At 34.8% G+C, this 26722-nt stretch overlaps 1 protein-coding gene across 1 annotated transcript in view; it reads left to right on the top strand.

The window, feature by feature from the left end:
- The window catches only part of LOC121729322 (beta-1,4-glucuronyltransferase 1), a 112982-nt gene that overhangs the window by 10524 nt on the left and 75736 nt on the right, over positions 1-26722 (top strand). The window contains exon 2 of the mRNA XM_042117796.1: positions 25618-26376. Within this exon, the coding sequence (XP_041973730.1) occupies positions 25790-26376 (587 nt within the window). The 5' untranslated portion in view covers positions 25618-25789. The remainder of the gene's footprint in view (positions 1-25617; positions 26377-26722) is intronic.

Genomic DNA, 26722 nt, shown 5'->3' with positions numbered 1-26722 from the left:
TTTGACGTCGTCTTTGTATGTACTTAGGTATATTTTCATCTAAATAATTTGTATGCGCAACAAAATCTCATAATAACTCAGAAACAGAGTCAATAACATTATTATGTGATTTATATTGTAGATAGAATAATTGAACGACGCATTAAAAATGAGTTAGGTACTTTTTAATGCTAATAAAGATAAAACAACAATTTAAATATACTGATATTTTACTTATATACATTCTGACCAGCGACAAAATTAAACCATTACGCGTCATTTAAAGTCAATTTTCCTTCCTCATCAAAGCATACAGTGACTACAAATTAAAATGTATATTGTATGACGTATGTACCCCGACTCTACATAATATTTGAATGCAACAATAATGCAGCTTGGTTCCATGTTCGATCCAGTGAGAGTCCGACTCGCACTTGGCCAACTTTTTACTATCTGTGCTGATGCTGCCGTTTTATTCGGCGTTAATTTTTTGCAGTATAACATCCTATTGACCTACAGTTACCATGGTATAAATATAAATCGTAATGTTACATTCACCATAATGACTTCTTCACAGTTCAAAATGGCCAGGGCAAGTGAACTTACTTTAAACCGTGTTTTAAAAATGTAACAACACTCCCCCACGTAAATTCAAGTGTCTGAGAGACACTTTACAATTTACACTGAGCAGCTGAGCACCTGATGAACACATGTTAAACAATTACCCACACATTGCACAGGGCTTATAAAAAACTCTACTAAACAAGCTTTATGTAAAAAAAAATATTTAATAGTAGAAAAAAATCTTATGCACCATCTATACACGCTGTGTAACTTTTTATTAGTAATTAAGTTTAAAAGTTTTATGCTAACTACTGACTTTAAATTGTCATACAATAGAGTTTTTTTTTCTTTTCGTTCTTCGCTTGACGATTAAGGACCCATTGGAATTCATTATAGAATGTGCATATATATATATATATATATATATTTTTTTTTTTTTTAACTTGGGTTTTTCAATGTTTAATTCCACGAAATTTATAACATATTGCCTATGTAAGCGTAGTCCACAAATTTAGCTATCAAATGAGACCTTTTTTATCTTCATAGGATATTTACATGTGAAGTACTGGTCAGATTAGTGTGAAAGCCCGAGAAAAATTAAAATGGCTGCCATTTTACAACCGTGAGAGAGAGAAAAAATTTTAGAGCCAATTTGTCGATAAAATATGCCATAGATCATGACATTAAAGGATCGGACACCGGTGTCGGGACACATTGTATATTATATTTTTACCGGAAAGCTAAAAATCGTTTAGCTTTATCACATTCATACTGATCGATATTGGTCGATTGATAATTTTATTTTATCCGAAAGGAGGTTCTATGTTTTTAGGCATTAGCTTTACAACGAGTATGTTTGCGTGCAAATAACAATCAATATACCATAAGGGTGCTGAGGCTACATGCGATTATATAAACAAGCTCCATTACCTATTTATTACAAGTTATTGCCCTAGCTATTGCCCTGACAAGATAATTCCAGAAAATTGCTTTCTTGTTAGCTCAATGGTAAAAAAACTAACCGGTCCCGGGTCTCTTATGCTCTATGTTATGGGCTGCTTAGCATATTAAGGCCACATAGGCCCTATAATTGAAGTATCATGTCCTGTTTTTGCTGTCATGATATTCAATAAGACAATAAGTTAGTCGATAACAACTTGGGAATAAAAAGTAACTGGCATTTTTCAAATCATCAACTGACTGTATCTTTCTTCAAGTTGGTTAATTATTATAGGATAATTAATTAATTTTCTATTCTTCTTCGTTTGAGCCGCTAATGTACTTTTAGTTATGACACCCAGTTTTTTATAATTGTTACTCTTTCACCCTAAAAATATTGTTTAATGTTTCGACGCTGCTGATAGATGAATGTTGAATGCTTACAATTTTAGACATTTAAAAGTTTTTTGACTAGTCTCGTGGTGATCTATGGCTACATTCTAGTAAAATCTAGTTACTAGAATATAGTTCACTAGTCACAAAGTACTAGGAATTGCTACATTACCTACTTGGATTCTTTCCAGTGTTTTGTTTACGTTCGTCTAGTCTAGTCGAAGATACTATTCTATTTTAAAGTACATGTAATCTGGAGTCCGATTCTCATATCTCGATATCGCTTCGATCTCATGCTGTCTCGCATGAGACAGAGGTGTGTGAGTGAAACAGTCTGCGATGAAAGAGACATTCGAATTTCGAGGTATGAGAATCATGCCTCTGTGGCGTAGACGCTAGCAGCTTGACGTACTTTATTTACAATTATTATGTAGTAATGAATGATTATAGGAATTTTTCATTTGCAATCTGTTATTTTAGTTATAGGTACCAGAGAAGAAAAGAATAAATATTTTTAGATACTTAAATAAGTAAATGTATAATCTTTTAAGAAAAAATCCTGGTCATATTATTATGGTTTCGAAAATATTCCAAGTTGCAACTTTGTAACAAGGGGTTTCTCGGAAGGATCCATGTGAGGTACAAACTTATTGGACCCACGTACCGTTTGCCACACAAACAAACAGCTAACAACTTGGAACTTTTTAGGGTTCCGTAGTCTAATAAAGATTTTCGACCAATTTTGACGAAATTCGGAACAGCAGAGTAGACCATAGATAGGCATACATTGCAAAAAATAATAAAACGTGATGTTGACGTGATGACGCGCTTTAAAAAGCGCGTCATCACGTTTTTTGCCATTTGGCTACGGAACCCTAAAGGGTTCCGTAGCCAAATGGCAAAAAACGGAACCCTCATAGATTCGTCATGTCTGTCTGTCTGTCTGTCTGTCCGTATGTCACAGCCACTTCTCCGAAACTATAGGAGCTCTATCGAAACTTGGTAAATAGATGTAGTCTTTGAATCGCATTAAGATTTTGATACAAAAATGGAAAAAATAATAAAAAATTTATTAAATTTTGTATGCTTAAATCTGGAGTTTTTATTTCGGAAAAATGTACGTTTCCCACGCGATAAACGAATTGCGATGCAACAGAATTACTTGACTTATTACAAGTTATTAGGTGCAGGTCATCTAATCTTATCTTATATCTTTAAACGAGCAATTATGGATATATATATTTGGAATCTCGGAATCGGCTCCAACGATTTTCATGAAATTTAGTATATAGGGGGTTTCGGGGGCGATAAATCGATCTAGCTAGGAATCATTTTTAGAAAATGTCATTTTATTCGTGTTTTATCGAATACAGAGCAAAGCTCGGTCAAATAGCTAGTAAGTTGTAATAAGTCAAAAAATAGATTGTCAACTCGGTCCATGAGCCGCGGTCACATTTCGCGTCTCAATCTGGCCTTATCAATTGTACTGTACCAATTCATTTAATGTGCTAACGTATCCGCTCACTGCCATTGTCCTTGGTCACATTTACATTTTGCTGTAAATGCGGTTCAATTGGTGAGAATTGCCCTTTTATTTATGCGTATGCACATTCATCATCATTTTAAGGTTAAATCTGTAGAACTATAGTTACAAAGTTTCTTATAACTGGCGTACGATCACTTTTACAGTACAATAACTTAACTTCAGAGAGAACATTGTAAAGACGATACAAAACCAAGTTCATGTCTTCCGCCATCTTTTTTTAGTTCTTTTTAAAAGTTTTTATTCCGACATCCTTTTTTGTGTTCATCTCATGAAGTCGTAAAATAAATACCTAATGAAATTCGAACATTTAATATTTTTTTCAGTAGTGTCGGCTTTGCACCTTAACTAAAGGCTGCGATTTGGTACCTCCACTGCCGTACATGTCAGTCATCAATGTAAAAAACTGCGTCTTCTGCATTACACTAGACTAGACGAGATAGATCTTGATACTTGGATACCGAAGAATGAAGAACGGATATAGATATAAGAGACAATTTCCTAACAATATCATTCGTTCAGGATTGCCACACATGCTGGAACAATATTAAATTGATCTAAAGGTTGATGAAGGCACGGATCCATGTCTAACATTGAAACAATAAGCGTCAATTTGCTGTTTATTCAGTTAATACCCTATTGTGTTGACTGACACTCGCAGACACGGGGAATTGAATCTATCAACCTTTCTGAGAATTGTGGCTTTTAGATCGAAATGTGGCCTAAAGCAATTTGGTAGAGAGAAAATTTATTAAGGGTTATAACTTGAATTTAGGATTTCTAGCAGATTTCTCTAAATACTTCATATTGTGTTGTTTAGCTAGAGCACAGGTTCTCAACGTGGGCGATAACGCCCCCTTGTGGGCGTTTAAGACTTTTGGGGGGGGCAGTAGAAGACCCCGAGAAAATTAGGGGGCATTGAGATGGCGCAGATGGGGCGTGGGTAGATTAAAAAATATAGTCTAAAAAGATAAAAAAATATACGCTAATCACGTACTAAAGTAAAATAAAAATTAATATCGTTTAATTTTAGTTAATGTAGGTATTGTAATCATTTTTATCACGTATGCACGTGTTTTGGTAGGACGAGCAATGGATTAAAATCATAATTACTAAAAACTATAAAATAAAAATTACTACGATCGAGGTTAAAGTACAGAGATCTTACGACTATAATATTATAATATCTTACGTTTAAATTAATTATATAATCGTGGCAATAGCTGTTTTAAATTCGCGACAGATGGTAAGTAAAATTAAGATGGGGGGCTCTAGAAAAAAACATATTCTCAAAGTCGAATTGTTGACTGCCATAGTGTTTCAAACAAGTTGGACCCCCTGGAATTACGCCGAGATGTTGCTTCACTCTGCATTCTCTATCGGTTGTATCACGGGGAGTGCTCTGAGGAATTGTTCGGAATCATACCACCTGCAACTTTTCGCTATCGTCCCACGCGAAAAACATACCATCCTCATCACCTTGATGTGTGGCAGTCTTCCACAGTGCGTTTTTCGCGTAACTTTCTGCCGCGCACTGTAAAACTCTGGAATGAACTGTCACCAGCAGTATTTCCGGACCGATACGACCTGCATACCTTCAAGAAAAGAGCGTATACCCTCTTAAAAGGCCGGCAACGCACCTGCAGCTCTTCTGATGTTGCGAGTGTCCATGGGCGACGGTAGTTGCTTACCATCAGGTGACCCGTTTGCTCGTTTGTCCCCTTATTTAATTTAAAAAAAAAAAGTGGGCGGTGAGCAAAATAAGGTTGAGAAACTCATAGTTAGCTAGAGTGTTTGTGATTTCCAAAAAGTAGACTCTATTTTGCGTCTAGATTAGGTGAAGAAGACTCTACAATTCCAGTTGCACAGGATCTTGGAAGCGTTTTTAAAGAGCCGGTGACTTGGTCCGAAATTATCAAAATCACAAGACAGTTATGTGCAAAGTGTAGTGGTCCATAAAGTTGGGGCACTGGTCGTTCGGTTTTGGAGAATTTTTGAATTGAACACGCCAGATGAGTCAGGAAGGTCGACGGCCTTGTCGGTCATCGCACACTGCAGACGAATGCGACTTACTTCCACTGTTTACAATTTAGATATTAATTAATATTAGGATAAACAAAAAATTTACCAAGTCTCTAAGGTAAGAAAAAAATCGGAACACAAAAGTAACTTACAAATTACAATATTAATATTATATTTGGAATTTAATTTAAATAAACACAACTAAGTGTAGTCCATCATATTGCTTTTATATGCCTTAATTTTTATTATTAAATCATACTTGTTAAGGAAGATAAGATTATTCAAGTATTTAAATGTTGATGCTGTGGCTAAATCACAATTAATTTCCTAGAAACTGACAGAAATAAATGGCTTTATAACGCAAAATCACTGAAGACTAATCATGTCCTACCATTCACAGAAAAACGAGGATTAATCAAGATCAAGCGTTCAATTATGTATAAACGTTTAGATTTCCTTTACTGAATCATAGATGTAATCAACTTGTCTCTACACACTGATAAATAGTCTCTTAAACATAACGGAAAATCCAAAGGGTGGAAAATGAGTGACTAACTACTATTGTTATTAGATAAGCTTTTACATACTTCATAATTGCAATATTCAAATTTTTGCTGTGTAGAAGAACAAACATTTGGGATAAGATTATTGTCAGGGTACTTATACCTTACGAAACAGTTTTGATAAGTGTAATAGTCTTTTTTTTTTTTTTTTTTTTTTTTTTTTTTTTTTTTTTTTTTTTTTTTTCGTTGGGGAAATGCGTTTACGCATCCCCGGCAGTCTGGGGAGGGCTACCGGGGTATGTGGGACTCCCTGGGGGCGGAGGGCCGCGCCCGGGCATACCCACTAAAACCCCAACGGTGTTCCTACTCTTCCGCTTAAGGCAGAGCCATGGGATACGCGGAATACACAACCGCGACCCTGCCAAAGTGTAACAGTCCTAAAATATCCTGTATGTACGATGGCCTTAAGACCGCATCAAATTGACGTTACAGGAAGTTGCAAGTGTAACTTTAAAAAATTATAAAAAACAAGAAAAAAAAAACTTGAAACATCACGATCTTCGGTCTTAAGTGCGGTTAATTTGATGCTGGGAGTTTGTAACTCATTTTACGTTTTATTACTTCAGAGATAAGATTCTCTTACATCTGATGATAATAACTTTGAGATTAATCACATTTTTATTGCACATGCGTTGATAAAACGTTTTAAAATAATATTAAGAGATTTAAGAGTTCAATAAACTGAGGGCAGCGGTACAAATATGCGTTAAAATTAACTCTGGATTAAACCACTAATGAAGGGTACACTTTTACTCAGATCTGCACATGTCAAAGAGCAAGGAACCTAATTGGTATACTTACCTAAAGTTGGAAATTTTTCCAAACCGACATTTTACCAAAGAGTATTTCCTATTTATATTTTGATGTACTATCGATTGGCACATGTTTCATCTCTTGCCGCCAAAATGACATTTTTTTTAATCGTGAATTTGCAGGTAGGTATACCAGGCTTCATACTAAAATATCACATGCTCTTTCTAAAGATTTTTGTAGCTCTCAGTAGATTCTTGAGTAGATAGAGATGGCAAAAATCACAGTAAAGTATGTTTAGTAACAACACGTTATAAAATTCTCTTAGGCATTTAAATTCATGAATAAAATATCACTACACGGCTCAGGTAGACACAAAGTATTAAAAACAATGCCTTGAATCGCTGCCAAATAACTGTCGATTATTGTTTTTATCCTTATTTTGGTACTTCACAAATTTTCGCAACAATAAGCGTTTCGGAGAAATAATACCTTTATTTTGCAGTAATATACGTATATTTTCGGTATCGAGTGTCACAGTATAATCAGGTCTGCAGTAATCTGCAATCTTGCGTGCTAACTGCTAACGCCCCTTTAACGAGTATTGACCGTGCGATTAAGTAAGGTGACAAAAACCAGCCTGGATGACTAAGCTGCATGGTATTTTTTTTAAATTATACAGGGCGTTAATACGAATGCGAAATGCAAATATTTTTAAGATGGTTTACTAATTACTACCTATGAATCATAGTATTTCTATTTCAAAGCAAGTACATTTTGTTCTTGTTGGTACAGTTGACGAAAACTTTCGCCTGTGAAGTTTGAACATTATTATCAAGGAATAAGATTGAAAAGTTGTAAATGTTTAAAACTTTACAATGCATGATTGTAAAGTTTTTGCAACATTATTTAATATTTCTAAAGCTTATCAACAACCGAATTGCATTTAAGGGCCGATTCACACCGGAATGGCAGCGGCAAGGCGAGTACTTTCAGCGTAATATTATGATTTTAAACTTTATCTTTATTATTGTAATGCATAGTATCGCTTGAGAATTCTACGGCCGCCCGTGGCCGCGATTTCTCAAGCGGTATTACAATAATGAAGATAAAGTTTAAAATCATATGACGCTAAAAGTGCTCGCCTCGCCGCTGCCATTCCGGTGTGAATCGGCCCTAATAGATTGGAAAGCGAAATAAGTTTTGAAAATTATATTATATCAAATATAATATCGATGTGGAAACTATAGAATGCAGTTTGAATTGCCAGTGCTGGGCACTTACCCAGCACTGGCATTGAAGTCAACCGCAGGATTACTGCTGCACCGGTGACCTTAGCCAAAGTAGCACACTTTCTTGTATAAGCGAAAGCCATTTTAAATCGTTTTAAGGCTACATTATTTCTTACAAGATGAAAGTCCACGAAATTCTTTGAATTTTCATATTGCAGGTATGGAATATTTCGTATAACTTAAAGTTATCTTCTAAAAAGCAGCGTTCGTAGTGCCATAGTGTTTACGCAGTATTCATAATCATTATCTCCTTTTGTAACCCAACGGGCAAGGTGCGTTTGTTCGCACTTTTCAACGCGGGAATCGAAATCCGAAACCCAAAGAGGCGTTCTAAGGCACTGTTCTCCTAGAAAAACCTTAAAAGATTAAAATGTCACAGCTTGTCAAGTTTCTGTAAATATGTTTTTAACAAACTTTGGAAGTGAAATTCTCTGAATGCTTAAAGTTTTTACTTTCTCAGTCGGATCGCCCACGTGAATTCCATTCTAGATTTATTATCACTTTATCTTCCGTATTTACGTAACATTTAACGTACTTTTTTTGTAAGGCATCTGTAATTTTTTAATTTATTTGAGGCCAGCAGTACTTTTCTTAAGCCGAAATGTTTTGGAAGATAAATCGATGGGGATGAATTTTTTTTTATTGTCATGTATTTTTGTTGCATATAAATTAAAATGGGCGTTAATATGTTGGATCGACATCGAGTTTGATGGTAACCTGATTCTCGTCTTCCTGATCTGTCGATTCAAATTTTTCACTCCAAGAATAATATTGTGTCGAGAAACTTCTGCGAACGAAATACAATTACCGGTAATTTTAAAAATAAATGAAAACAAGCGAACGACAGAAGTAATTATGTTGACACAAAGTATGAACACGAAGGCTTTAACCACAACTCGAAAAAGGAACAAAGATAGAGGCATCAGTTAAACGGAGAACAATACTCATTATGAGGCGCGGTTGCGGTGAAAGATTATCTGTTTGGAATTAGTTTCACAAAACACAGCAGGTTGCTCTTGCTACTTGAAACGCGCAACATAGAGATGGTTCTAGATGTTTAAAATGATCGATGAAAACGTGTCTTTAGGTTACGTTTCCACCAGAGTACGGTTGAGAGGCATGTCTTTTTGAGAACCAATAGCATCGCCGCGCTGAGCAACGTCATGGCAAAGTCATGTCAATGAAGCGATTCTATTGGTTCTCAAAAACACATTCCTCGCAACACAGCTCCGCTCAGCTCTGGTGTAAACGCAGCCTTACTCATATAAAAACATTACGATTTTTCAGACAACAGCCCCCGTAGACAAGTGGCAAAACGCTAACGCTAACGTTAGCGCTACAAAATGTATGGATTTGACATTAGTATTCGCTAGCGAAGCGATGACTTATGTCAAATCGCATACATTTTGTAGCGCTAGCGTTAGCGTTAGCGCTTTGCCACTTGTCTACAGGCCCAGAAATGAGTATTATAAAAGTGCCACTCCTACATCTCAATTTCTTTGGAATCTAATTGTTGCAAGTAACAAGTTGATAAAAATCTTTTCAAACTATTTCATTTGTTCATTATTTTATTTTATCTTAAGTTTGATAAATCGTATTCATGTAACTTGAACTTTTCCTTTCCTCATTATAAAGTAACAGGTAGTTCCGATAATAGATTAGTTACGTCTGGTGTAACAAGATCGATTGCTAGATTCTGTAGATCTTTTGCACTTATTAGTTTTAAGCTTATAGTAGCTTTAGCAGTTGTTATATCATTAAGTCGTCACATCTTAAGCTTTAAAACTTTAACTAAAGCAACTTAAAAACACTTCTTTAATAAGACCCCACGTTGTTGTTGTTGTTTATGACGGTAAAAAAAAGCTTTTTTAAAATAATAAAACTGTAGTTTAGACTCCTTAGCGATTGATATTAGTGTTAAGTCCCATTTACACGGGAACAAAATATTTAGCCTAAATTCTATTGTAACTGTATGTTAATTTGGCTCCTCAATTTGGCCATCGTTACCAGTTAGAAGTCAATTGTTGTAAATCATTTTTCTAGTGCTACTTGGCTTGTCACGTACTACAGAACACCGAATGATTTTAATGAACCAAACCGAAGTATGAAAAATGAAAATGTTACATTTCTGTTGGCTAGTGGCTATAACGTTACTAAATATGGTTCTTCTGTCTACTTGAAAATTTTGAGGTTCCTTTTTTACATTATGTAAAGTAACTTTTACATAAAATTATTTTTTATTAGGTTACTCGGTATCTGCAACAATAATTGCCCAGATTACGAGTACATTATATTTTATGTAGGGGGTTTAGGAAGTTTAGAACAATCTAACTAGGCATTATCTATGGAAAAATACGCATTTATTAATTTATGTGTATGATCGAAGGTATACTGTTAAAGCCTGCAGGCTCCCTCCGATTTAAAATATATCATGTATAACTTGAGTTTCACCAGTATCATCAGTATTTAGTACAGACCTATTGTTTTTACTCGGTTCGCCAAAAACACAGATTTATTTTATCATTCGCATTTGATACTAGTATGCTATACCTATGACGTACGAACAATATGATCTCTCGATGCAGAATGTCATGAGCAAATCACGTTGGCGCAGTGACTACAATTAAATAAACTTATTAATATTCTGATCACTCATAATGTATTCATTTGATTCATTATCAGTTGCGTTTTTAGTCTGTGACGATTGTTAATCTGTTCCACCAAGTCTTTGATGCGCTATATCCTCAGATCCCGGTCGACAGTCCGTATCTTTTGACATTTGCAATGACATTTCGTCTTCTTCTTCTTCGATGAGTTTTATATTATGGGACTGTTTTACCCTCCAGCAACATAAGAATCACTCTCGTAGAAACTCTGCATAAAAAATATCAACGAATTACTTAAAATCCCTCACGTTTCGTGTCAGCCATTAGCAATAAAATAACAAATTAACACTGAACAATGTTTGATAATTGCCCTCATAACAATGTTGTCGCCTTCAACCACTAGGTCGTGACTTGCGGCATTGCGTATGCGCCGCATGCGCCAGCTTCCTGTTAATGGACGACCCGTCTAGTCTATTGTCGCGACTCGCGAATGCTCGCTAATGTAAGCATTCTAAAATGATTTAGTTTTTTTTATTTATTCTTATTATATCAGCTTAATTCATACAGATTCCAATGACATAATTATAATATGCATCCCCCGGAATTTTAGAGTTATCGTCATTTTAACGCGTCACCCGTGAACATCCAGAAGTAGCCCCAAAAATGCGCTTATTTTTGCAATATGGCCGCCACAGTTGAAGGGAAAGTCTGTTCAAATTTATTTTACTGCAAGTTTCTATGTAATGGTAGTAATCCTTAAGTATTGGCAATAAAAGTCCTGCCAAAGGTAAAATCATTCTGAACGGACTGTCAAGTTAATTATTTTTAGTCACCACCAGTTAATGAACTGGGATGCAATTTCCGACGTTATCTTACATGATTATGTTAGCTGTTTCCATGAAATAGTTATTATAATTTATAACTGATTTTATTATCTATTCTTCGACTGCCACCGTGCAAGACTTTATATTATAAAAGCACAAATTATTTTGCAAATTATATTCGACAGCCATGTTCATTTTTCGAACATATATTTTTTTTTATTATAGACAGGCTTTATTGGATCAAGTATACAAAGCCCCTCAAGGATCTTTTTGTAACTGGCTAGTGATTTAATTTAAAATTATAATTTGTAAATTAGTAGGTCTGTATAATTACCTTGACATTTGTATCATCAACTACCTGCGTGTCCTCTTTATTCTTTTATAGTAATTAATTTATTTGGAGCAATTTAACATAATAATATTTTATTATTTTTCATGTAAAGATATTATTGTACTACGTGTCCCTATTTCCTGTTATTTGTAACATTGTACACTCAAAGTTTTTATTTGCAAAAATCTGTGAACTTACAAAATTATGAACCTGTGGTAATATATCAGAGCTGTCTTACGACAGTATATATTAAGTCTATGGTCTTAATAATAATTTTCTTGATGGATAAAAAATAAGATCTAAAAAAATTAAATGTCAAATTGGAGCTACGTATGGTGCAATCTATCCTGAAACCTCTACATCTAAAGTTCAACGATTGCTTAATTCGATTGTATAATGCGTTATTATCGAATTAGACAATAAACATTTCGTCAACGTGTAATGGCGTATACGTCGTTATCTAAAACACTTTCTCTACAGAAGGCCGCTTCTGTGCTTTGAATATTGTCCACACGACATAGCATTAGGGTTGTCAATATAGGGAACGTGCAGGAACTATATACGGTACGGTACGGTAATTTTTTTGACATATTGTCAAAAAATTTTTCAAGTTTCGTACTGGCGACACCAGTTCGCAATTCGTACATTTTTGTCGTATAATATTGCATAATTCTTTAAAAGTCTTGCAACATTTTAATTCTTAAATATTATTTAGAAATTCTAAATAATATTTAAGAATTAGAAGGACTTTTTATAAAGATATAATTTAAAACTTAAAAGTGCCAACCCTGTGGGCTGTGACAATCACAATCGAAGACACCAATTTCCAAAATATGTGTAAGATAGAGCGAGGTAAACATAGAGTTTTGGCTGGTTTTGGGTACAAATACATGTGATTAACGTTTAGTATTTTTGAAGTACCTTTTGAATTTCGAAATATTTTGACTTCATGTGTTTTATGTTTCTTTGTATCTTTCTGTGGAAGAATTAAAAGCTTCAGTTCTTCACGGATAGCCACAATTTTATTTTTAAATGTAGCAACACTCAAATGACCATAGTGCAAAAAAATCACTTTAAAAATAAAAAAAAATTATCTCCAACTTTTCTGATACTAATGCATGTATCTTTCCTATGAAAAGGCTCTTTTCAGGAAGTAGAAATATACTTTTTACCGCTACATTTTTAAGGTCAGGTCTGACATCATAGATACAGCAGGCTTATTAAGTTGACGTTTTATGGACACACAGCACACACGCATTACTAGAGAACATAGATAACCTAAATATCTTTGATTACAGAAATACCTGAATATACAAATGAAGACGAGTGGATGAAGAACTAGCGTTTTAAAACATAAGAACAATTTCTCATTTTTCTTACATAATTGATAACGTGAGTGGATGAACACACATTGACTAATTTTTACAATTTGTGCAAATCTTGTTACTTATCTACTTCATCACCTGCCTAATATATCTGGCTACACATAAAAAGCAACCATTTTTCTGACCCTAAAGCCTTCATTTACTTATGCAAAAAACGTCAATTTTTTACTGTTACTTATCGTGTTCTTCCACTCGCGTCTTCAAATTGAACAAACCTTGTAAGTTGTAACTTACCTACCTCATTATCTAGCTAATATAATACTATACTTAGTACTATATACTTAGAATCCACATTTTTTGATTTCAAATAATTTTCCCAGTCCTAAAGCCTCCGTTTATGTAAAAAAACAAAAGCCTCTACATATAAATTGCCACATATTGTTTTCAAATCATTTTCCCGATCCTAAAGCCTCTATTTATGAAAAAAATCGGCGAAGTGCGATTTGGACTCGCGCATGAAGGGTTCCGTACCATTATAGAGCAAAAATGGGTAAAAAATGTGTTTTTTTTTGTATGGGATCCCTTAATTCTTTATTTCATTTAAATTTTATTATAAATAATTAAAGTATAAATAAAACCGAGTGTTTTGTGAACAATGCAAACACCTACCTATTGCCATTATTAAAACGGCCAAAAATCACGTTTATTGTATGGGAGCCTCCTTTAAATATTAATTTCATTTAATTTAATTTTTAGTATTTGTTGTTATAGCGGAAACAGATATACACAATCTCAGAAAATTTCAGAAGTCTAGCTATAGCGGTTCTAGAGATACAGACATCGAAGTCTTAGTAATAGGGTCCCGTTTTTACCCTTTGGGTATGGAACATTAAAAAGCGACAGTTTTTAAATTGTTAATTATTTACTTTATACACTCATGTCTTCAAATATTATGCAAATGTAATAAACTATGTAATTTATGTAATAAACATAGTCCGAATGGTATTTCCAAGGTAAGGCACTAACGACCGCCGTAACCTTTCTACGCTTTGTACAGGAATACATTGTTAACATATAACTCTTGTTTAGATTCTAGATTCTTCTGTCTAGTCAAATTCTACAATTCTTTATTCAATTAGTATTCTTTTATATCAAAAGGACATTAAACTATTCGTTTATTTTGTAATTTGTAGGTACCGTCGAAGAAATTGATTCATAGCCAGTTGGCAGACCGCATTGGTCTGCCAACGAATTATGTCAATTTAATGTAATTCGTGATCTGTTAATTGGTTAAATTTGGACAAAACGCGACCAATTTACATAGGCCCACCATCTGCGAATCAAGTTCTCTGATATTACTAGAAAATATTTTGTTATTTCATCAATAACAAAATATTTATCCTTCAAAATGTATATTTTGCTGTACTTGAGCTATACTTACCTACTTGTTTTTGTTCGTGACAACTGGTATAAATATTTTAAATGGTGGCATTAAGTTACATTTAATATCCGCAAATACCAACTGCTAAAAAAGTATAACAAGTAGCTTATATTAAGTATGTCAAAAAAATATTATACCGTAGCTTAAAGTAGTAAATACAGTATGCACTAGGAGCATATTTTTTAGGTCATACGAATAGCCCATTCCTAGCTGTCCAGCGTCACTCAAACTGTTACTGGAAACTGAAATCACTGTGCGAATTCCAAACAGGCTTACGAGCTATTGTGCTGGCCGGAAGCCCCGCCCATCGACTTGTCGCATACAGCTACCACAATACAAATATATACGGTAGCATTACTCACATGTAGCTCTACCATGAGTTTAAAGCTATAGTATTTTTCGATACTCGATACCGACTACCGTAACCGTACCATTTTAGTATAGCAATTTTTACAGCGCCTCTAGCGATTACATGCGGAACTAAAATCGCCATTCAAAATAATATTTACGTAGTCGGTATCGAGTTTCGATAAATACTATAGCTTTAAACTCATGGTAGAGCTACAGGAGGGCCGCCAATTAGGATATTTTCTATAGCTATGTACATTTTTCGTGCTACTTTTACTGTCGTGTTTTATATTTTAGTTGTGTTTTGAAAACCAAACTCGTGAAGCAAAGAGATAAGATTTTTATGACGTGACACTGCAGTTCCGCTGGTCCAACATAGCAACTTTGAGTGGTTCATAATGTTATGAATCATGACCTGATGCTCTCTAAAGTTTTCTCTCTAAATCCTAAAATTACTATGAGTCGCTCGAATACCCCGAAAAGTAACTGATATGAACATATTTCTAAAAAAGCAAATATATAAACCGTCCTAAAGAAACCAGTGGCTGCCTAACGTTGCGTGCGCCTAATTGGGCGGTATAAAACGATCTACTGTATATTGTGTTGTATTGTACAGCTACTAGCTAGCACTTACTTAGATTTATGACAAAACTAATTCAATACTTTGAACTTCAAAGAACGTTCTGGAAACCGTTAGCAGTAACTCAGTCAAATCATTGGTACAAGGTGATTTTTTTTTTTAATATATATTATTGGTAGAGATTTTTTTTCACATTTCCCAAAGTGTAGAGCCTACACGGCAAGATCTCGTACACTATCTTTCTTCCTTTAAATGAGCGATCTTGCATTAAGGGCAGAATCTAGCAGACATAAGCAGTAGACAATGCGGCCAAAATATTTATAGTCAAAAAAGTGAAGAAATTAAAAAGTGGCAACATCGTAGTATCATCCCTTTTTTTCTTAAATAAAAAAAAATATCCCTTTTTTCTTATATTGATTTGAAAGGGATGACACTACGATAATTTATTTTAAAACATCTTTATTATATTGGCCTATATCTTCTCGACATTACTAGGTAAGTACCTATATTTCTTAAATTGCAAAGTTTATGCTCGATCGATCAATTTATTATTTTGGAATTTATCGCCATATTAACGTGACTCACTGAAATAAGTGGCACTTAAAGGTCACTGAAGTTGTGTGAGAATTGAATTAAAATATATTTTGTCTCGAGTTACTTACATAAAACTAAATAATGCGTCATAATATTCAAAGAAACGCAATAAAATCTCCGACTTTGAGAAGGTTGAAGCGACATTTAAAAGTAAATGAAAATATTATTCAATTTTCAAAAACATTGAAAATACTGTTATTTGAACTTGAAACTTTAAATAAGGATATTTAGAGTAAGGAACGTACTAATTATGGTAGAATGAAATAGAATAATCTTGAAATGATTTTTTACAGCATTTGATTTGGTTTTATTATGAGTATTGAGTTTATGACTAGAGATCGCCCAATGGTCGAAATTCGACATTAAATGTTTTTTTTCTTCTTCTTTTGGCTCCCCGTTTAAAGTATTGACTATTTCAGAGTTAATAAAAAAAAACAACAAACCATTTTTAATTTGACAACTGCAACAGACTAAAACCATAAACAAAAGAGTATAATTCGTATGTATAGGCTTGTCATTCAAAAAGATGATAGTGTGCACATTGTAGTGTGTGTGATGTTTTATTTGTTAAAAAAATGTATGGTAAAAGCGTAATTTCAAAATTATATTAGCTCGATGCACTCCTTCACCATATTATAAAACAATACTGTGCAAATTTTCATTCACTTACATTTACGCATTTTTCATCAAAAGGGATCCAAAGTTTTTCGCTCGCGTATTAACAATAATGATTAAACTATACTTATTGCAATAATTTTTAACTTGATATTTATTTAGGCTTCGACCAAGAAAGCATTTTTAAAAATTCCACCATGAAAGAGGCTAAATGTGTGATTGAATGCCACTCAAAGCCGTCTGCAACAGCTTTAGGGAACGTGCAGAAACTACTGTAGCTCTACCATGAGTTTAAAGCTATAGTATATTTTATTGATACTCGATACCGACTACGTAAATATTTAGTATGGCGATTTTAGTTCCGCAAGTTTTTTTTAAATGAAATAAGGGGGCAAACGAGCAAACGGGTCGCCTGATGGAAAGCAACTACCGTCGCCCATGGACACTCGCAACATCAGAAGAGCTGCAGGTGCGTTATGGCGCCGCACTGTAAAATTTGCCATACTAAAAATTTACGGTAGTCGGTATCGAGTATCGAAAAATACTATAGCTTTAAACTCATGGTAGAGCTACTGGTGGAATTACTTGTCAAGTAAATAGTAGGTACAGATTAAACATGTCAGATTTGTGACGCCTGTACTCAGCACTTTTAAGGGAACGTACCGGGACTACAGGCACAATATGTCAAGTAAATTATAGCACACCAATAAATAAGGATTGGTAAATGCTTTGTTGCGCACGTTCCCTATCACAATTCATAATAATAATGTAACAGTATATGCCAAGATGCGTCTACGCTCTGGCGTCTGCGGTAACATCAGTTCATGCTCCACTGACGTCCATGTCAAGGCCACGTCATATCTCGTTACCTACGACCTTTTCTAAAGGTTATGATATATTAATTGGCATTAAAAGCCTAAAGGTTTTTAAAGTACACCCTTTTGCGGCCTTTTTATTTTCTTAAGATCTTTTTGATATCTAAAGCAAGTAGTAAACGAAATAACGCATATTTAGAGATTATACTCAGCCATAACACTTGTATTCTTATAGTGTTTTGAGGCTATGTTTTTTATGTGATGTCAAACATTGAAATATGTAACATACATATAAAGGCAAGAATTGCACATAATATTATTTGGCATCGCAAGAAGTAGCTTTAAAATGTATATATGTATTTATATTTTTTAGTTTTAATTTGTATGAATAATAAATAATTTTCTATCTATCTTCATAGTGTACATCATTATCCCTCATAACAGGACACGCGTGGAAACAGTGCACATGAAACCAGTATTATAACATTAATGAAGTCCTAGGTAATGAATCGATCTAGATTCAAATTAACGCTATTGTTATTCAATTTCAAATGTCAATTTAATAATAGTCAATCAAGGCTAATTAAATGTCAAATTGTATTTCAGGATCTGTCAAAAAATATTAATTATGAATTAATTAATGTGTGCATTATTATAGTCGCTCTACCAAAAACAGCTCATAACGTTCAAGCATGTATAATGTATATTATAGTTAATAGTACATAATAGTAGATGAGGGGAAGGTGCTAATTTTGTAGTCACTCGAACGTCATGCAGACCTAGTAGGTTTTGTACATTAGGTAAAACGGATAAAAAAATAATAAGAGCTTTTTTTATTTTAGCGGTGTGTTCAGAAACTGCAGCCATTTTAAAGTTTTGAAAAAGAATATATACTTATTCAGAAAATTGCTTATTTAGGAAAATTATAAATGTATTTTAGACAACAAGGACTAAATCAGTAGTTTAGTGCAAAATAAATCTGCGAAGCTTAGTTAGGAAAATATGTTAGCTTTATTTTTTTTAATTTTAAAATGTCCCTACAGGCTTACCTAACCTTTGAATCGTCAGTGTTTTATATGGAAGCTTCTTTGGGGTATACTTAACATCCCATATCTTAATCTGACAGATCCGATGACATTCCAATATTTAAAAAAAAATTAACCCACCACGTGAGAAATCTGATTTCTATACCATGATAACTAGACACATGTCAGAAGCCTATACAAGCTTAATCAGACACGCTCGAGCTTGTCCCGAAATCCCCTCTTCCTCTCCCCAACTATAATAAAATAATCTAACCGCTGCACTCAGAAACGAATATTAAGGCCGGTATAAATAGTCAGTACTCAAGATGCATCTCGGTCTCTAGACGCGGTTCGGCTCTATGATTGGTCCAAATTTTGACAGCCAACCAATCACAGAGCCTGAACCGTGTCTTGAGACCGAGATGCATCTCGAGTACTGACTATTCATACCAGCCTAAGTTTCATGATTGAATGTCTCTCAGTGCAGCAGGATGTTTAGCTACTAATCATTTATCACCATAGCATTTTCTTATAACTTTATAATTCTCGTATTGCGAGCAGAGAATAAATAGTTTTACACTTTGAATTTTATTAATAACGTCGGCCTTGATCCTAAAATAGTTTTGCTTACACCAAACTGCTGTGGTGTTTTCAAAACTGACCTAAACGTGTCTAAACTTCTAATTTTAGAAGTGTAATCAATTTTTATTTCTTTTACAACTTCTAAACTCCTAATTTTAAAACTTAGAAGTCTAATCAATGTTTATAATAATTAACAACTTCCTCATTCTTACGTCTGTCGGTAAAAAATTACCCATCCGTTAAACCCTACTGGCTACTGTAGGCTATAGAGTCTAGCGCAAAGGTTGTCCTCATTTAGTAGTATTGTATAACATGATAAACTTGATCACATAAAATACAACCAATTATCATTTAAAATTATTATATTACTTATATTAAAACTTGAATATGGTAAGTATATTAACATTTTTAAGTTTTTTTTGGTTACCTATTGCATAATTAGGTTTTTTATATTTGCATAAATATTAATTATGTGAATATTAGATATTAATATTTGAAAGGCACGAGATTAAAATATTATTTTTAGAACAAGTACATATTTAATTGCTCAAAAAGTAATTAATGTATAGTCCGTCAAGAAAGTGAAGAAATTAAAAAGTAGCAACATCGTAGTGTCATCATTCCTTTTTCTTAGATTGATTTGAAAAGGACGACACTACGATGTTGCCACTTTTTAATGTCTTCACTTTCTTGACAGACTGTAAACGTCTTCATTTTGATGTTTTGGTACCTACTTTGGTACATTTAAAATGTCCATAAAGCCTACTACTAGCCTTAGACCCAATTTCACCAACCTATGTTTGTTAAATCCTAACGAGGCATTACTTAACGGAGCTTAGAAAATTAAACAGACTGTTAAAATACTTATGTCCCACAGTAAAAATTTAACAGCGGATTAGTAAATGCAATGTTAAGTGAACAAAGAGTGAACAACTATCAATTCGTTCATTCTTGTTATAAGGCGACGAAATTGCAATGTACAAGATTAATACGACATGTTTGCTGCAATGTGTCACTTTCTTCCATAGTAGTATAATAGTAGATAATGCGACCAAATTAAAATATCACTGATCGCATACATTTGTTACGCTATAATAGTTCTTCTTAATTTACCAGGTTAATAATTATTATATTCTGTCAAAGCTGAAAACATGAATCATAATACAAACTTTTATTTACATATTTCGGTTTGGTAATTTTGATACAAGTTAGTATATTTGCAATGTCAAGGAAAATCCGAAGGCTGAATTTTTGGCAAAGTGAAAATAAATAATTATTCATAACTATGAAAATAATTAATAATAAGGACGTAGCGGAAACATGGCGGAAAGACTCAAAGTCAAAACAGATTCTTTTATTGATATTGCATATTATTGTCTTTGAAAGTTGTTATTTTGACTCATATAACAGCCTGTTAAATATTTAACGGGCCTCCATAGCAGGAACTAAATTTAACACCGTGTTAGGTGATTTAACATGACATTAGGGCATGGTGGAACGCTCGATAGCTCTAACAGGCTGATTTAACAAGCCATTATTTATTTAACATTGTTTGATGAAACTGGGTCTTAGCCTGTTAATAAATTATTATTTTGTTAATAATACATTATCTTATTATAGTATATTATATTTTTGTGAAACCATATTTCTTTATATCAGGGCCAATTTCTGACCGGTAGCATAGCGTCACAGATCTTATCCACATTATGTGAGGTCGTATGCGAGGCACGCTCAACTTTTGGAAGGTATGTCAAGGACGCCTCATTGTCATCTAGTTGTTCTAAATTCTTATGAAATTAATCGTATTCATAAGATATTTGTGCTATAATATTGCCCTCGAAACACGAAAAAAAAAACTTCCGGATAAATGATAGCTTTGGAGAGTTTAATGGGAATAATAGGTAATCCTCTATCGGTTGTATCACGGGGAGTGCTCTGAGGAATTGTTTGGAATCATACCACCTGCAACTTTTCGCTATCGTCCCACGCGAAAAATATACCATCCTCATCACCTTGATGAGTGGCAGTCTTCCACCGTGCGTTTCTCGCGTAACTTTCTGCCGCGCACTGTAAAACTCTGCAACGAACTACCATCAGCAGTATTTCTGAACCTATACGACCTGCAAACCTTTAAGAAGAGATTCCCTCTTAAAAGGCCAGCAACGCACCTGCAGCCTTTCTGATGTTGCGAGTGTCCATGAGTGACGGTAGTTGCTTTCCATCAGGTGACCCGTTTGCTCGTTTGCCCCCTTATTTCATAAAAAAAATTTACTAAGAAAAAGGTATTTTCTATTTGGATTATTACTAGTACCTAATGGAAAGGTGTCATTTTGGTGCTATAATTGTAACTTGAAGGATCAACTCTTCTTCATCAACTTTATTAGAAAACGGGGACTGTTGAGAACAAAAAAACTTTAAGTGAAAACCAAAGCTAAAAAGCTTATACCAAAGCATAAATGTTCGTTTTTAATTGATAAAAAGGAGGTTTTATAGAGGAGATATCTTGCTTACTGGAAACTAATCTTTTCATTTAAATATTAAAGCTACATCAAATGTTAATGCTGATGGGAAGACGTAACAGAATTTTGCATCACACGGTTATGTAAAGACATCGGAAGCTCGTGCACTACCATTGCCATTTCATCACCAATACGTACCAATAAATGTTACGTGGACGCATAGATTAGTCATTAAATGTTATGATGGTCTACTTACCTTCTTGACTAAACTAAATCCATCAATCATCTTCATGTAGTCAACCTCAATAAACTCAATACACTTTAACTCTACATTGAGACTTTGTTAAGACTAATTGTTTTGTAGGTGCATAGTCTCTTAATCATGTTTCAGATATTTTCTTATTTAGAAGGTTGTTTCACTGTCCTTGTTTTGTTTGCGTTCTCTCGACATTCGGTCCTTAACTTCGTTTGGTGCTTTTAAATTTGCCTTGTCGGCGGCCGGCGCATAGTCATAAAGTTAGGCTGTGTTCAAACCATACTGACTGCCACTGACTAGGGGGCGAGCTCACTAGCTGAATATGATAGTGTAACTTATCGTCAGTTGGGTAATAGGTGTCACCGAAAAAGTAAATATATGTACGGAAATATGTAGCATAAACTGCGTAACGCTCGCTGAATATCGGTGGCTGACAATCAGTTTAGTGAAAGCCCTATTTCCGCTTTTAATTAATCTAATTTCCAAGATACGATAGATTTACGTGGGAGAGCCATGCTTCGACACGAATGGGCCGGCTCGACCGGAAAAATACCACGTTCTCACAGAAAACCGGCGTGAAACAGCGCTTGCGCTGTGTTTCGCCGAGTGAGTGAGTTTACCGGAGGCCCAACCCCCTACCCTATTCCCTTCCCTACCCTCCTCTATTCCCTTCCCTACCCTCCCTATTCCCTCTTAAAATGCCGGCAACGCACCTGCTCTTCTGATACTACGAGTGTCCATGGGCGACGGAAGTTGCTTTCCATCAGGTGACCCGTTTGCTCGTTTGCCCCCTTATTTCATTTAAAAAAAAAGATAATGTCATTTTAAATTAAAAAAATGCAATTGTCTAATAATATCTGTCAGCTGTTGACTCTACCGTTTAGTAGAACTCTTCCGCAATACCCGAGGATCTAAGGATCCTCACTTAGTAGGATATTTGTAATGAAAGTTTTGAATACAGCAACGATTAACGGTTTGAACCGTTAAGTATTAATGAAGGCAGATAGAGTGTGCGTTAGTAAACAAGTCGCGATACAGCCTTCGCGTGTCTAGCGGCTTTAATCTGATGACTCCTGTTTCACCACGCCTTGGTCAGCGCAGACGAGATACGGATTATGCTGTGAGCAATGTTATTCTTATTACTTTTTTAAGTGAAAACTTCTTTAGCGGCGTTAAGCACTTTTGTGGGATGGGTAAAAACTGTGAAACTCGCGTCAGATTCTCGTGCTGATCGACTGTTTGATCGATTGTTTTTTTTTCGATTGTCGATATTTTTTAATCGATTGTAAGGGTTTCGATTAATTAAAGAAATCGTTTTTTTTTTAAATCGATTTTCATAAAAAATGGGTTAAAAATTAAATCGATTGTAAGGGTTTCGATTAATTTAAAAAATCGATTTTTTTAAAATCAATTTTCATACAAAATGGGTTAAAAAAATAATGCACAACGTTAATAATCAAGTTTTCACTTCTGCCGGCACTCCCGGAGTGCAACCCGTCTTTTTTATTTATTCAGCTATTACATATCTATTTTTATCGCGGGTTTTGAGCGCAGCGACCGAATCAAGAAATTCCGTAACGTAAATAAACCTCACACTTCTTGATTTCAGTTTTTAGTGTATACCGCGCATATACCTACCCATTATAAATCTTAATAAAGTTAGTTTTGTAGCTTAGGAAGAAAATCTTGTTTCAAGGAAATGTATAATTTGAAACTCTAACCTTGGTCATAGACTCATTCATAATTATAGTCATACAACATTCATTGTTGTCATATTAATCGTATTTAAAATAGAAGGTAGTCCGTTTGCACAAAAATTAAGTTAAATTAAACCAAGCCCCTATTAGCAATTCTGGTAGATATTTTTTAAATGTAGCTATAATTACTAAAGAACACTTTTACCCAAGTGTTTTGAGTATGAAATTTCATTTCCTATAGGCTTTTAGCATAATAAATGTTACTGAAATTCATTATGATGTATAATTAAGTTTATATTGAAATAAACTATTGGAATTTCAAATTTCTTTATTAACATAAATAATTTAAAAAATATTTTAAGGATATTCGAACGTCGCGTCCTTAACAAGTTTATTTATGTATGTTGAATATTCATTATATTTTATACAAGATCAAATAAATTGCTTGCGCATATAAAGTATCACAACATCAGAATCTAAGATAGATTAATCGATATTACAAAAAGACTAGAAATAACGAGTTAGAATCGATTTTATCGATAAGAGTAATTGACAGAACGCTAATTAACTACTTATGTTCCATGGTTACTTGTTTTACTACTAGCAGTCTAAGCCCGGCCGCACATTATCCGAATTTCTGATCAGAAAAATTCGGATGCTCATCCATTATGACACCTCAGAATTCTGATAACATGCGGGGTCCACAACAAAATGTATGAACAGAGTGCGTCCGAATTTTTCTGATCAGAAATTCGGATAAAGTGCGGCCGAGCTAAATACTGCCCTACCATAAAAATCAGTTTGTCCTACCAATCTTTTTAATCTATTGCGTAAAAACTTAACCGTCAAATAATAATATTATATACTTACCGGTATTAATTAAATATTCATCTTTTTAGTATATTTCTTAAAACCTTAACCGTCAAATAATAATGTATACTGGTATTAATTATAGTCAAACAGTTAGTAATTGATAGTAATCTTAAAACTACCTACAAACTGTCAAACACCTATGAGTCAAGAACCAAGATGCTGAAATGTGTCATTGCAAATTGATAGGTTCACTTGCAAAAGACGCCAATTATTAACATTAAGCACTATTGACTATTAAGATTCATAGGATATTAATAATGTTACTAAATGACGCCCGCAACTTTGTTGCACCAAAATTCTTATATCGCGCGGGATAAAAACTGTCCTATGTCCTTTTTTCTAGACCCAAAATACCTTTTTACCAAACAGCAAAATCGGTGTAGTATCGGACAGGTGGACAATGGATATGCTTTTGCATTTATAATATTAGTAGGAAGTAGGGCCCGTACCACGAAACGGTTTTGAGACTCAAACAATCGTACGAGAATGTTGCTTCCTACTCTAACAAACATGAAATGACGTTGTTAGAGCAGGACGCGGCATTCTCGTCCGATTGTTTGAGTCTCAAAATGGTTTCGTAGTAGGTCTACAAGATGCAAATTGACGCTCGAAAGGCAACCCCAATAATAGTAACGCGACAAAATGAAGCTCCGCTCTCCTAAAATAAAAATAAAATATGGAAAAAAAAATTTAAGCTGTATCAAAACAAAATTGCAAGGAAGTAGGGTCGTCGCACTGTACGAATCACATTTTTGGGAAGGGGCGTTATAAAATCGAGTCAAACATTAAAATGTCATCAGGTAATTAACAGGATCATTAATTCAAGTGGAATTTAATGGAATTTACGGTAAAGAACATTAAAAGAGGTTAATAACATTATTCGAAATACGCAGAAATCCGAATGCGCTCTGGTACTCAGCGTATCAAAAATATACAGCAAATACACTGTATATTTTTTTTATTGTTAAAAAAATCTAACATATCAGGACAAACGTGCTGAGAGGTGATTTTTTTTTCATATTACTAATATGAAAGCATTCGTTAATTATTTCCATAAGGAATAAGGATAACGCTCAATGAAATGTTTTAGTGATTTAGCAGACGAGATAAGTCCTTCCGATAAGTTGGACCGATCTCATTTATATTTAAATGCCGCATATCATAAGAAATGCAAATACTAATGAAAACATTTTGTTCGCAGGATTTACGAGGAACGGCGGCGCCGGCGCGGCGCCCAACTCAGCACGCTCGCTGATGACACAATAAATTGTGATGCTGACACGCACAGGCCCTTACAGAAATTTGCGTCCCAGAGGGCGACGGAGGACGTCGGAGGACCTTTTTAACCCAGCAAGTGCCTAAATACCACAACTATGTTGAATAACAGACGTAATTTTATCTTTAGAGTGAGTATTGTGATCAACATCGCGGTGCTGCTGTACGCGGCGTTGCATCTGTCGAGCACGACGTCACCGTCGGTGGAATGGATGCCGTTGACGGTGGACGGGTCGGAAAGAAGCGCCGAGTTCCGGTACATCAACCAGGATGAGGTCCGGAACAACACGGACCGAGCGGAGTCCAGCGTGCGGAATTTCGAGGAGTCCACGTCGCAGAAGACGCCTTCGACGATGGCGACGACGAACAAGACTCAGTCGAGCACAGCGTCTATTCCGGAGTTAGAGAAGAAGGTGAACGCCACGATGCCGGAGAGCGACACGAACGGGACTCTAGAGATAGAGGACGAGGATGCTCTGAACCCTGCGACGTTGGCCTACCTCAGGAGTCTCCTAGCGTGCAACGACCGGGATATGCTGCCCGTGACCACGCAGCGGGGAGAGTTTTGGGTGCTCAAGAACTATGTGCGCGCGGACCACGGGTTTATACAGTGCCATGAATCTATTACTTATACCACGCACGCCGGTTTTGAGTTCCTTGACAACGTCCAGCCCCTCGTCGAAAGGTAAGTTCTATAATTTTAACCGACTCTGTAAGGCAAGAGTGCATGTTACTTAAATTCCAAAAACTTTTATTTCATAAGTAAGTTCTTTATTTTTAGCTTCCAAAAGCAAATCTGTATTAAGTATTTAAAATTTTTGACTTCGTCCGGTATTCATTGTTAGTTGCATAAGAATCTAGTAGATATGACACACGACCTTCTAGTTTTTCTGTGACCCCGAGATACCGTAGGATACAGAGTGCACTCAGGTGTGACCATAGATCACGTTACAAGGATAGATGTGGCATTATTTTTTAATAATAAATAGTTATAGCATAAACCTACTCACATTTATTACGTAGTCCCTGTT

This window comes from Aricia agestis, chromosome 8 (assembly GCF_905147365.1).
Source record: "Aricia agestis chromosome 8, ilAriAges1.1, whole genome shotgun sequence".
NCBI lineage: Eukaryota > Metazoa > Arthropoda > Insecta > Lepidoptera > Lycaenidae > Aricia > Aricia agestis.
This window is presented reverse-complemented; position numbering and strand designations above follow the sequence as displayed.